We start from the raw sequence: 13,102 nt of genomic DNA, 5'->3' as shown, positions 1-13,102 counted from the left end.
GATAGAGAGAAACAAAGAGAGAGCGATAGACTGATTAAATAGAAACTGAATTAAAGGATAAATCTGAAAATACAGGAGGGTGGAGAGAGACATGAAAGGGAAAACAGGAGAAACTGAATGGGGGATAAATAGGCCGTCATTGTAAATAAGAATTTGTTCTTAACTGACTTGCCTAGTTAAAAAAAATATATAAAAAAATGAGAAGGAAAAGAATGTGGCAAGGTAGCTATAGACAGAAGACTATTCCAGCTCATTAGGTCCATACAGAAGTTTGTCAGTAATGGTGAGAACATCACACCCATTCTACTAGAAAGAAATATATAAATTAATCTGTGTAACAGAAAACATCCCTGCCTCCCAGGCAAACAGACATCACACCATCATCCTTAGTCAACATTCCATCACCACTCCCCTAACTAGACTGCCCACATAGTTAACAAAGGAATCACATGGCTGAAATATTACCACAAATGATTAGATGTAAACTTCATAGTTGGCATACCCCCAAAAATAAAATTATAAAGAATATTATTTTACAGCTAAAGAAGTCTAAAGGGCTAGGGCTAGGGCTAAAGTCCTCCAATATTACTATGAAACCACTTCCTCATGATTCTTAGTCCTTTAGCGCATGTAATAGCAGACCACAAACCAATTCACACTCGAAATATAGAAAACCTTTAATATCCTTTATTTATTATCTTGGTCATATTACATAGTTTATTGAAATAAAATCTAAATCAAACCCATATAACCATATTTGTGTTTCCCACTTCTCAAATTTCTCAGTCAAAACCAAGAGACAAACTGATACAGACTGAGAAACTCAGATACATCCATACAGACACACTCATGACAGACACATTCCACTCTCACATTAGGCATAATGGTGTAAAATGACCATGCAGCCTACAATGCTAGGGGAAGGCCGCCCTCGAGTGGACTAAAGCAGGAACTGCAAAGAGAGACATCACAGCTCATTCACCAATATCACCTTTCCTGTTAATGTCCCTCCCCACTTAATACTAAACGACTTGTCCCGGTACAATGCAGTAAAGTACAGCAGTGTAGTCGCCCACCCTAAACAATCTATTGTAGTAAACTGGTACACACTGGCTCAGGCTGCTCTACCAGTTTCCACAGGGTGGGGCCATTACATTACAGGTTGGGGCCATTACATTACAGGTTGATGGAGGGAGGAAACCGCTGCAAGATGGAAGCAATATATTAGTATAAAGAGGGGAATTGAAGTTCACACAAGCACACACCCATCACTAGACAATAGACAGACAGAATAATACAAAGCAGAGAGTTTAGGGATGGGTGTGAGCATGTGCCTGTTTGTCAGATGGGGCTTGTGGTCAGGTGGGGTTGTGGTCAGGTGGTGGGTGGGTTGTTAGTTGTTTTAACAGGTTCAACATGGTCATGTAGCGCTGAGGACCAGGCCAGGCTCAGACAACAATGGGGTCATAAGGGGTTGGATCACAGGGATGTGATTGACATGTTCATTGTCCAACGAGCTTGCTGACAAACGACTCCAGCGCCTCATCATCTTTGATTCCCACAAACTGGTCGATGACGTCGCCTCCTCGCATGGCGATTACCGTGGGGACCGCCGATACCTGTAGAGAGAAGTAGAGGTCAGTAACCACAATGACATCAGTCAAAGGCACTGTTCCAGGACAAAATTCATCCTTCCTTCTAGTAATCCCTGATCTGATATGACTGGGTTGCTGTAAACTATGTAGTGGAGTCCCTTTTTTCACAAATCCCACCATTATAGATCAGGAGTTACTTCAAGGAAGGGAGGAAAGAAGGTCACATTTTCTAACTAACATTTGCAATATCAATCAATAATGTCAACAGCTTCCACTTACCCCATATTCAATGGCCAAGTCTGTGTGATCGTCTATGTCGACCTTTGCCATGGCAACTTTGCCTTTCTGTTTGGCGACAGCTTTCTCTAATCTTGGCCCCAGTATCTTGCAGGGACCACACCACCTTTAAAGAACAAACATGGGATGTCTGGTTAGAACTAATAATACTGAAGGTATTCTTGAAATTTCAATCAAAAGTCTCAACAAAATATATACACTGCTCAAAAAAATAAAGGGAACACTAAAATAACACATCCTAGATCTGAATGAATGAAATATTATTATTAAATACTTTTTTTTTTTTACATAGTTGAATGTGCTGACAACAAAATCACACAAAAATGATAAATGGAAATCAAATTTATCAACCCATGGAGGTCTGGATTTGGAGTCACACTCAAAATTAAAGTGGAAAACCACACTACAGGCTGATCCAACTTTGATGTAATGTCCTCTTAAAACAAGTCAAAATGAGGCTCAGTAGTGTGTGTGGCCTCCACGTGCCTGTATGACCTCCCTACAACGCCTGGGCATGCTCCTGATGAGGTGGCGGATGGTCTCCTGAGGGATCTCCTCCCAGACCTGGACTAAAGCATCCGCCAACTCCTGGACAGTCTGTGGTGCAACTTGGCGTTGGTGGATGGAGCGAGACATGATGTTCCAGATGTGCTCAATTGGATTCAGGTCTGGGGAATGGGCGGGCCAGTCCATAGCATCAATGCCTTCCTCTTGCAGGAACTGCTGACACACTCCAGCCACATGAGGTCTAGCATTGTCTTGCTTTAGGAGGAACCCAGGGCCAACCGCACCAGCATATGGTCTAACAAGGGGTCTGAGGATCTCATCTCGGTACCTAATGGCAGTCAGGTTACCTCTGGCGAGCACATGTGCGGCCCCCCAAAGAAATGCCACCCCACACCATGACTGACCCACCGCCAAACCGGTCATGCTGGAGGATGTTGCAGGCAGCAGAACGTTCTCCACGGCTTCTCCAGACCCTGTCACGTCTGTCACATGTGCTCAGTGTGAACCTGCTTTCATCTGTGAAGAGCACAGGGCGCCAGTGGCGAATTTGCCAATCTTGGTGTTCTCTGGCAAATGCCAAACGTCCTGCACGGTGTTGGGCTGTAAGCACAACCCCCACCTGTGGACGTCGGGCCCTCATACCACCCTCATGGAGTCTGTTTCTGACCGTTTGAGCAGACACATGCACATTTGTGGCCTGCTGGAGGTCATTTTGCAGGGCTCTGGCAGTGCTCCTCCTGCTCCTCCTTGCACAAAGGCGGAGGTAGCGGTCCTGCTGCTGGGTTGTTGCCCTCCGGCCTCCTCCACGACTCCTGATGTACTGGCCTGTCTCCTGGTAGCGCCTCCATGCTCTGGACACTATGCTGACAGACACAGCAAACCTTCTTGCCACAGCTCGCATTGATGTGCCATCCTGGATGAGCTGCACTACCTGAGCCACTTGTGTGGGTTGTAGACTCCGTCTCCTGCTACCACTAGAGTGAAAGCACCGCCAGCATTCAAAAGTGACCAAAACATCAGCCAGGAAGCATAGGAACTGAGAAGTGGTCTGTGGTCACCAACTGCAGAACCACTCCTTTATTGGGGGTGTCTTGCTAATTGCCTATAATTTCCACCTGTTGTCTATTCCATTTGCACAACAGCATGTGAAATTTATTGTCAATCAGTGTTGCTTCCTAAGTGGACAGTTTGATTTCACAGAAGTGTGATTGACTTGGAGTTACATTGTGTTGTTTAAGTGTTCCCTTTATTTTTTTGAGCAGTGTATATCTGTGAGTACAGAATAGAACCTGACAATAACATGAAATTGTTGCATAGCAAGACAATGTCAACAAGTTGGCAAAAACATAGACCAGGTCAACACTGACCACCATGCATATCAAGGTCATGTGTACTGTATATATACAGTGCCTTGCAAAAGTATACACCCTTGGCATTTTCCCTATTTTGTTGCATTGCAAACTGTAATTTAAATAGATTTTTATCTGGATTTAATGTAATGGACATACAAAATAGTCCAAATTTGTGAAGTTAATTTTTAAAAAATTACTTGTTTCAAAAAATTATAAAAAAGAAAAAAACTGAAAAGGTAGGTGCATACAGTTGAAGTCGGAAGTTTACATACACCTTAGCCAAATAAATTTAAACTAAGTTTTTCACAATTCCTGAAATTTAATCCTAGTAAAAATTCCCTGTCTTAGGTCAGTTAGGATCACCACTTTATTTTAAGAATGTGAAATGTCAAAATTATAGAAGAGAGAATTATTTAAGCTTTTATTTCTTTCATCACATTCCAATTAGCATTGCCTTTAAATTGTTTAACTTGGGTCAAATGTTTGGGTAGCCTTCCACAAGCCTCCCACAATAAGTTGGGTGAATTTTGTACCATTCCTCCTGACAGAGCTGGTGTAACTCAGTCAGGTTTGTCGGCCTCCTCGTTCGCACACACTTTTTCAGTTCTGCCCACAAATTTTCTATAGGATTGAGGTCAGGGCTTTGTGATGGCCACTCCAATACCTTGATGTTGTTGTCCTTAAGCCATTTTGCCACAACTTTGGAAGTATGCTTGAGGTCATTGTCCATTTGGAAGACCTATTTGTGACCAAGCTTTTGTGACCAAGCTTTAACTTCCTGACTAATGTCTTAAGATGTTGCTTCAATATATCCACAATTTTCCCTCATCATGATGCCATGTATTTTGTGAAGTGCACAAGTCCCTCCTGCAGCAAAGCACCCCCACAACATAATGCTGCCACCCCTGTGCTTCACGGTTGGGATGGTGTTCTTCGGCTTGCAAGCATCCCCCTTTTTCCTCCTAACATAATGATGGTCATTATGGCCACAGTTCTGTTTCTGTTTCATCAGACCAGAGAACATTTCTCCAAAAAGTACGATCTTCACCCCCATGTTCAATTGCAAACAGTAGTCTGGCTTTTTTATGGAGGTTTTGGAGCAGTGGTTTCTTCCTTGCTGAGCGGCTTTTCAGGTTATGTTGATATAGGGCTGGTTTTACTGTGGATATAGATACTTTGTACCCGTTTCCTCCAGCATCTTCACAAGGTCCTTTGCTGTTCTGTGATTGATTAGGATTTTTCACACCAAAGTACGTTCATCTCTAGGAGACGTCTCCTTCCTGAGCGGTATGACGGCTGCGTGGTCCCATGATATTTATACTTGCGTACTATTGTTTGTACATATGAACGTGGTACCTTCAGGCATTTGGAAATTGCTCCCAAGGATGAAGTAGACTTGTGGAGGTCTAGAATTGTTTTTCCGAGGTCTTGGCTCATTTCTTTTGATTTTCCAAAGATGTCAAGCAAAGAGGCACTGCAATTGAAGGTAGGCCTTGAAATACATCCACAGGTACACCTCCAATTGACCCAAATGATGTCAATTAGCCTATCAGAAGCTTCTAAAGCCATTACATAATTTTCTGGAATTTTCCAAGCGGTTTAAAGGCACAGTCAACTTAGTATATGTAACCTTCTGACCCACTGGAATTGTGATAGTGAATTATAAGTGAAATAATCTGTCTGTAAACAATTGTTGGAAAAATTACTTGTGTCATGCACAAAGTAGATGTCCTAACAGACTTGCCAAAACTATAGTTTGTTAACAAGACATTTGTGGAGTGGTTGAAAAACGAGTTTGAATGAATCCAACCTAAGTGTATGTAAACTTCTGACTTCAACTGTATGTATTCACCCCCTTTGCTATGAAGCCACTAAATAAGATCTGGTGCAACCAATTACCTTCAGAAGTCATATAATTAGTTAGATCATTGCACACAGGTGGACTTTATTTATCACATGATTTCAGTATATATACACCTGTTCTGAAAGGCACCAGAGTCTGCAACACCACCCAAGCAAGTGGCACCATGAAGACCAAGGAGCTCTCCAAACAGGTCAGGTACAAAGTTGTTGAGAAGTACAGATCAGGGTTGGGTGAAAAAAATAAATCAGACACTTCCCACAGAGCACCATTGAATCCATTATTAAAAAATTGAAAGAATATGGCACCACAACAAACCTGCCAAGAGAGGGCCGCCCACCAAAACTCAGAGACCAGGCAAGGAGGGCATTAACAAGAGGCAGCAAAGAGATAACCCTGAAGGAGCTGCAAAGCTCCACAGCGGAGATTGGAGTCTGTCCATAGGTCCACTTTAAGCCATCCACTCCACAGAGCTGTTCTTTACTGAAGAGTTGCCAGAGAAAGGCCATTGCTTAAGAAAAAAAATAAGCAAACACATTGTGTTCACCAAAAAGCATGTGGGAGACTCCCCAAACATCTATGGAAGGTACTCTGGTTAGATGAGATCAAAATGTAGCTTTTTGGCCATCAAGGAAAACGCTATGTCTGGCGCAAACCCAACACCTCATCACCCCGAGAACATCATCCCCACAGTGACGCGTGGTGGTAGCATCATCCTGTGGGTATGTTGTTCCGTCTGCAGGGACTGGGGAACTGGTCAGAATTGAAGGAATGATAGATGGTTCTAAATACATGGAAATTCTTGAGGGAAACCTGTTTGTCTTCCAGAGATTTGAGACGGTGGAGGTTCACCTTCCAGCAGGACAATGACCCTAAGCATAATGCTAAAGCAACACTTGTGGTTTAAGGGAAAACATTTAAAATGTCTTGGAATGGCCAAGTCAAAGCCCAGACCTCAATCCAATGGAGAATCTGTGGTATGACTTAAAGATTGCTGTACACCAGCAGCACCCATCCAACTTGAAGGAGCCGGAGCAGTTTTGCCTTGAAGAATGAGCAAATATCCAAGTGGCTAGATGTGCCAAGCTTATAGAGATATACCCCAAGAGACTTGCAGCTGTAATTGCTGCAAAAGGTGGCTCTACGAAGTATTGACTTTTGGGGGGGGTGAATAGCTATGCACGCTCAAGTTATGTTTTTTTTGTCTTATTTCACAAAAAATATTTTGCATCTTTGAAGTGGTAGGCATGTTGTGTAAATCAAATGATACAAACCCCAAAAATCTATTTCAATTCCAGGTTGTAAGGCAACAAAATAGGAAAAATGCCAAGAGGGATGACTACTTTTGCAAGCCACTGTGTGTGTATGTATATATTCAGGCTGTGTGTGTAATTTTCTAGAGCAGGGGTGTCAAACTCATTCCATGGAGGGCCTAGTGTCTGCTGGGTTTTGGTTTCTCCTTTCAATTAAGACCTAGACAACCAGGTGTGGGGAGTTTCTTACTAAGCAGTGACCTTCATTCATCAAGTCCAAGGGAGGAGCGAAAAGTTTGACATGTTGCAGAAGAGCATGAACCCAATGTGGCTGTCCTGGCATTGCCTCTTGTTGTGTAACCTCAAATGATCAACCTCCAATGGAAACACCATCAGATGTCAAGCCATGCAGCCAGACACACAGTATAGGTAAGGTGACATCACACATGATATGCACTCAGTCACAACTTCCACTGTTATGCTTTAGTCTTACAATAGGAAGGCTGTTGAGCATATGTCAAAATCAATATAATTGATAAATAGATTCACGTGTTGGATGCATTGTTGAAAAAGCTATGGTCAGGTTTACAAGCATGGTTGTAAACCATTTGATACCTGCTATAAAAGTTGTTTCCTGCTGTCATCTCGGTAGTCTAATTTCAACAGGCAGACATAGATGCTTCTCCATGTATTGTATCTTAGGGGCTTTGCTTTCTGATTAGAGGGTAGTTTGTAAATGCTGTAAGTGGAGCCTAATATCCCCTCTGGGGTTCCATGAAACATATTCATGAATTAATCTATTAGCTACTCACTGGGCATGGAAGTCAATAAGCACAGGCAGCTCACTGTTGATGACTCTCTCTGTGAAGTCCTCATGGTCCTGCACATTGAAGGAGACCTCTCTGCGGGAAGTGTGGGGCAGGGAGCTTGGCAGAGTGTGTTTGGGGGAAAGGAAGGATAGAGGGGTAGTGGAGGAACGCAGGGAGGTAGAAAAGGAGGAGGTGGAGGCCGGGAGACAGCGAAGGTCTTTTACTGAGAGGGTCCAAATTCTACGGACTAGCAGCCGGTGAGCCATCTGAAAGGAGACATAAATGGGGGAAGAGAACAGAAGACTGATAAATAAATGTAACTTCATGGCACCATAATCAAAACAGGGCCACTACTCAGGCAGAGCTACTATGGTTGGACAGTGACATCAGGGGGAGGAAGGACACCTATGCAAGACATTCTTGTTTACCACCATATAGTATAACATGTAGGTGTGTGAGAGATGGCTGGCTAAGTGGCTATGAATATAGTTCCCTGTTGTTCATGTTATGCAAACAGATTCCCTAGCTAGCTAACGTTAGCTAACTTCACGGACAACTGCTGATACGGCAGTAAACCACCACAAAGAGTTTGAGTTATAATTCTAGTGGCTTGGCCATCCAATAGAACGGCGTCGTGTTTCACAACCACTGTGTGAGTATTTACGAAATGGGCTTAGATTTTGTTTCGAATAACCTCCGTGTGACTTTGCCTGTCTTCCTTCTCTCTTTCCACGCGCCTGTGTCCTCTCATTATAAAACGCCCACATCCACAAACCGGAGCAAAACTACTGCCATTACGTGCAGATGTCACCCAGAATATAATTGTAGTGACACAGACAAATAACACAAAACACTTACCGTTCTGTACACTGTCGTCCTGTATGAAGTACTTCCGTTTACAGTTCAGATAAGAGGACGCACAGGTTATTTGTGGGTCTCGTGTTTAAATTTGAGCGAGTAGCGCCGCCACAAGTTAAAATTCAGAACTACAGTGGCGCCAGTGCACTTGAAGGGTTATGAAAGGTTCTCTGGCAAAACAATGGGTAGACCTCAAGATAGGAGTTCTCGAGATAGAGGAGGTGAGGTGGATTTGCAAATCGTGGAGACTCCACCACACGGAATCTGACACAGAAGGAGATATTATTGTCTACCTTTGTCAATTAATCATACACCGCAAAATATTGCGGATACCCATACAACATTACCGTAAGGAGCTGCTTTCTATCTTGAAGATTTAACAGATGGAAAGAGAATGGGCATACCTAGTCAGTTGCACAACGGAATGCATTCCGCATTTAACGCCTCTGAATCACAGAGGTACTGGCGGCTGCCTTAGTCGACGTCTACGTCATCAGTGCCCTGGGAGCAGTTGTTGGGGGTTAACTGCCTTGCTCAAGGACAGAACGGCATATTTTTTTTGCACCTTGCCGGCTCGGGGATTCAAACCAGCGACCTTTCGGTTACTGCCCCAACGCTCTAAACCGCTATAGGCTATCTGCCTACAAAGTTCACTTCATTGAGCTCAGGCGTCTATAAATTCACCTAAGCGAAATTATCAATATGGGTAGCATGCTGGCCCTTTCTCTTCAGAGTGCCATTCATTCATAATTGATGGGGAGACTAAAATGAAAGTGAGAAGTGAGGCTGTCTCGACCACCTTTTATGTCAGAGGGTCACCGGATGAAAGGTAGATAGATGTGGGTGTGTGAGGTGTAGAGGAGACTGAGACTAGATAAGGAGAGTGGAGAGAGTAGACAGCAGACAATGGATTCAGAAATGGGGGCAAGGCATTGCTGCTGCTGATGATGATGATGATGTGGACAGGAGGACCAGACTGACTGCTGCATTAACAATGAATGGATATTCAATCAAAGACAGCTCATTCCTAAAGTTGAGAACTGAGAAGGCAGAAAGAATACACCTGACCCTGTGAGTGGCTTTCACTTATTCTTTGTAGACCTGTAGTACTTCTTACCATGACTTAGCTATTGTACACATAATCATGGCACTGCACTCAATGTTTTCTCTTTGACTGTCCTTTCCTCTCTGTGTTTATTATTCTGTCTTTTCACAGCAGTGGAGGCTGGTGGGAGGAGCTATTGGAGGACAGGCTCATTGTAATGGCTGGAATGGAATTAATAGAACGGAGTCAAACCTGTGGTTTCCATATGTTTGATACCATCCCATGTATTCCATTCCAGCCATTACAATGAGCCTGTCCTCCTATAGCCCCTCCCACCAGCCTCCTCTGTTTCACCACTGCTATATTATGTCTCTGTGATTTCATGGACACGGACTGTTTTCTCTGGATGTCGTGCAGTACCATAGCTTTGATGACTTAACTCTGAATAACTATGTGTCGGTGAAGGCTGCTGAGGGGAGGACGGCTCATAATAATGGATGGAATGGAGCAAATGGAAACCATGTGTTTGATATATTTCATACCATTCCACTAATTCCCCTCCAACCATTACCATGAGCCCGTCCTCCTCAATTAAGGTGCCACCAACCTCCTGTGCTCTGTGTTAATTCTGTACATTTGTATCCACTGCCTACATTTAGGAAAAGTCTAACAAGAGGTCTTCACAGACCATATCAACCAGAGGTGGTCATCTTACCAAGTGAAATGTTTTACCCCATCCAATACCATTAAACACAGTCTCTCATCTACCGCCACCTGTAACAAGGTAGAATGTCCCAGCCTTCCCGACACTGGCAGTCTGAACGTGGGGACAGATCTGATGACTTCTGGAGGCACCTCAAAGAGGGGGAGGAGGAGAGAGGAGCAGATGTAATGCTCCAGAGGACGGGTGAAGAGATGAGACCCTCTATCACCCTCCGCCCCCCACCTTTGTTCCGCAGCATCGGGCCGTCGGGGCTGTCGGCCAGCCTACCACCCCACCGACGTCTCCGCTCCATATTCCGCAGATCCAGAGCGGTGCTGCCTGCGAATACACACGCCGGGGAGGTTTCAGGAACACACACCCTCCAAGATTTACTGTCAGGCACCCACATCAACACACTCCCACATCAACTGACTCCCAATGACGTAGTGTCAGAGAAGGACGTTCACATAAACACAGACTCAGAGACACAAACACAGCCCAAGAGACTCATGAGTGCACATGGGCTCACTGTATTAGAACCATCAACAGGACCTCTCACAGATACACTCTCATTCATAGTCAGTGCTGAAAGCAGACAGCAGGGCGGACAGCCTTTTTCTCAGCTTTCCCCACCCCTAAGGACCCATATCAAAGGCAGGGCAAGAGGGGGCAGAGCAGTGTCTCCTCTTAAAATGAGAGATGATCTTGGGACTGGAGAGGGAGGAGTGAAAGAGAAGCAGAAGAGGAGAAGGAGGAGGCTGGACTGTAAAGGAGAGGACCAAGCCAATGACAGATATGTCCCGTCCTTCACCCCAGAGACAGAGGGAGATGGTGGACTGTGCCAGTGGTTACAAAGTCTGGGGATTGGAGATAGAGAGGAGGAGGCCATTTCCCCCAACAGAAGTAAACAGCAGCCGAGTGGGTTCAGAGAGAGGATGGCTGGACACAGAGAGGGGTATTCACATCCAGCAGCCAACCACAGGAGAGACAGACGCCCCCACTTCCTCCCGCCTATCTGTCAGTCTGGCTCCCTACTCCATGTACCCCTGCTGCTTCCCCAAAACTCCCCACCACCCTCGCCATGCACCTCCCCACACGCCCCCTTCCACCCCTTGCCTGTACCCCTCCTCCACCCTTTGCCCTTCAGGAGGAAGTGATATTGTCCAGCAAAGAAAAGGGGTCTCAACTCAAGAGACCCATTTGTGTTTACTCTGTATGCGGTTTTCTGTCTTGTAACTTCGGCATATTCTGACTGACACTTAGCTTATGTAAGCTTATATAATGTATTTGCATACAGCGCATTACGCCTACACATCCTTAACAAGTCTTATCCAGGTATAATGTATGTTGCTCTTGCCATTTATACTGTACATCCTTTACAAATAATCACATAGTAGTTTCTCTACGTGTAAATAGTTTCTAAGGATATGCTGCCCTGTCACATTTCAATTGCATTAAATTTAGCATGTATAGTTTGAAAGATCCAGGGCATTGTTGTTTCTCAGGATTAACATCAACAAGTGAACCAACCTCAGCGTTTCAGTAATGGTGTGCCCTGCCTTGACCATCTATAGACCGTGTCCAGATATCCCCCGCAGAGAGCCCCCTCCTCTGATCAGAGAGGAGGCCCATGTTGTTTTTGAGGTGTTTGTTGGGGCCTGAACAGTGCTGTGCTCTGTGTGCAGCCTGTGGTGGAAACTGCATGTCAGGGCCAGAATACCGGCGTCTCAGTCCTCCTCACTGCCCGCCTCGCACAGCCTGCCGTTTATGTGTTTACCCTCAAACGCAGCCCAAAATGTTTGTGAGTCAGGCTCTTTTTTTCCACCCGCCCCTCCCATTAGGTGCCAAACAAACATTGCACCGGAAATTGCAGGGATATCTGGGATTTTTAAGGAGTCCCAGCAGACAGGAGGCGAGGTCAAGAACAAGGATGCTTTCTGTGACATCTTAGAGGTGAGGCGGGGAGGGGGGGGTAGTTGGCCAAAAGAGAGGGTGTGACCAAGGCTGGGTGGCAGGGGGGTGGGCAGAGTCAGTAAGCTTCATTACGACTGATCAACAGGCACAGGTGACCCAGTTTCTGATGACCTTATTACGTTCCTTGAGCCCACAGTGCGTGCCACTCCTGACCTCGTTTGTCACCAAGCTGACCCGAGCGCTAGGCTAATGGTAACCATTGACGTAGCTGTTATAAGGCCCCGTGTCACATGTAGCAGCAACCTCTTTTTTGGACTGCTAACTGGTCGAGCTTGTTTCCTCTCATTCCTTCTCCCTCCTTGCCCATTTACTCCACAGGACAAACAGGACAGTGGACCCAGAACAACCATTGATGAGGCTGAGATTTTATGTCACCCCCAAACAAATGAATAGTGAATGAGAAAGTGTATGCTCTTTGTTCACAGGGTGCTATCTGGGTTTTGTCCAAGCCTCATCCTCGCCAACCCCAATGTCCTTACTCATAATGGCCTGGTGACACATATAGTACATGGCACAGTAAAATGGCTGTTGTTAGCTTAAATTGTTCCCAACAGGGAAAGTACAGTAAATGGCCTTGTACTTATTTAAATTAAAGTGAAACAGAAACCAAAGTCCAAGTCCGCTTTTTCTCAGTCTCTTCATTTTCACTGTTTCTGCTCTGTCATCTGTGCTGCATACAGACGCAGAGCCTTTCTCTCTCTGTCCAGACGCAAGCTCTCTAATTTAGACCTCTGTCTGCTCTTTATTTCCCCTCTATACATCTTAAATTAGCATCAATTAGGAGATTGTTTGACTTCAAATGCATAGCTATTTGAAAAGGGCTTTGTTTGATTGAAATGAATGACTAC

General features: G+C 44.7%; 1 protein-coding gene across 1 annotated transcript; it reads right to left on the bottom strand.

Annotated features, from left to right (window-relative positions):
- Nucleotides 1-667: 667 nt before the first annotated feature.
- LOC139364893 (thioredoxin, mitochondrial-like) lies at nt 668-8,633 on the bottom strand. The gene is made up of 4 exons (XM_071102097.1): nt 8,533-8,633; nt 7,678-7,940; nt 1,875-1,998; nt 668-1,619 (listed from the first exon to the last, which is right to left on the bottom strand). Exons 2-4 carry the CDS (start codon nt 7,938-7,940, stop codon nt 1,503-1,505), a joined length of 504 nt encoding a protein of 167 aa, XP_070958198.1. The 5' UTR covers nt 8,533-8,633; the 3' UTR covers nt 668-1,502.
- Between the last annotated feature and the right edge of the window lie 4,469 nt (nt 8,634-13,102).

The sequence above is a fragment of the Oncorhynchus clarkii genome, chromosome 13, assembly GCF_045791955.1.
Source record: "Oncorhynchus clarkii lewisi isolate Uvic-CL-2024 chromosome 13, UVic_Ocla_1.0, whole genome shotgun sequence".
NCBI classification, from domain to species: domain Eukaryota; kingdom Metazoa; phylum Chordata; class Actinopteri; order Salmoniformes; family Salmonidae; genus Oncorhynchus; species Oncorhynchus clarkii.
Note: the sequence above shows the minus strand (reverse complement) of the source record. Positions and strands in the feature narration are given on the sequence as shown.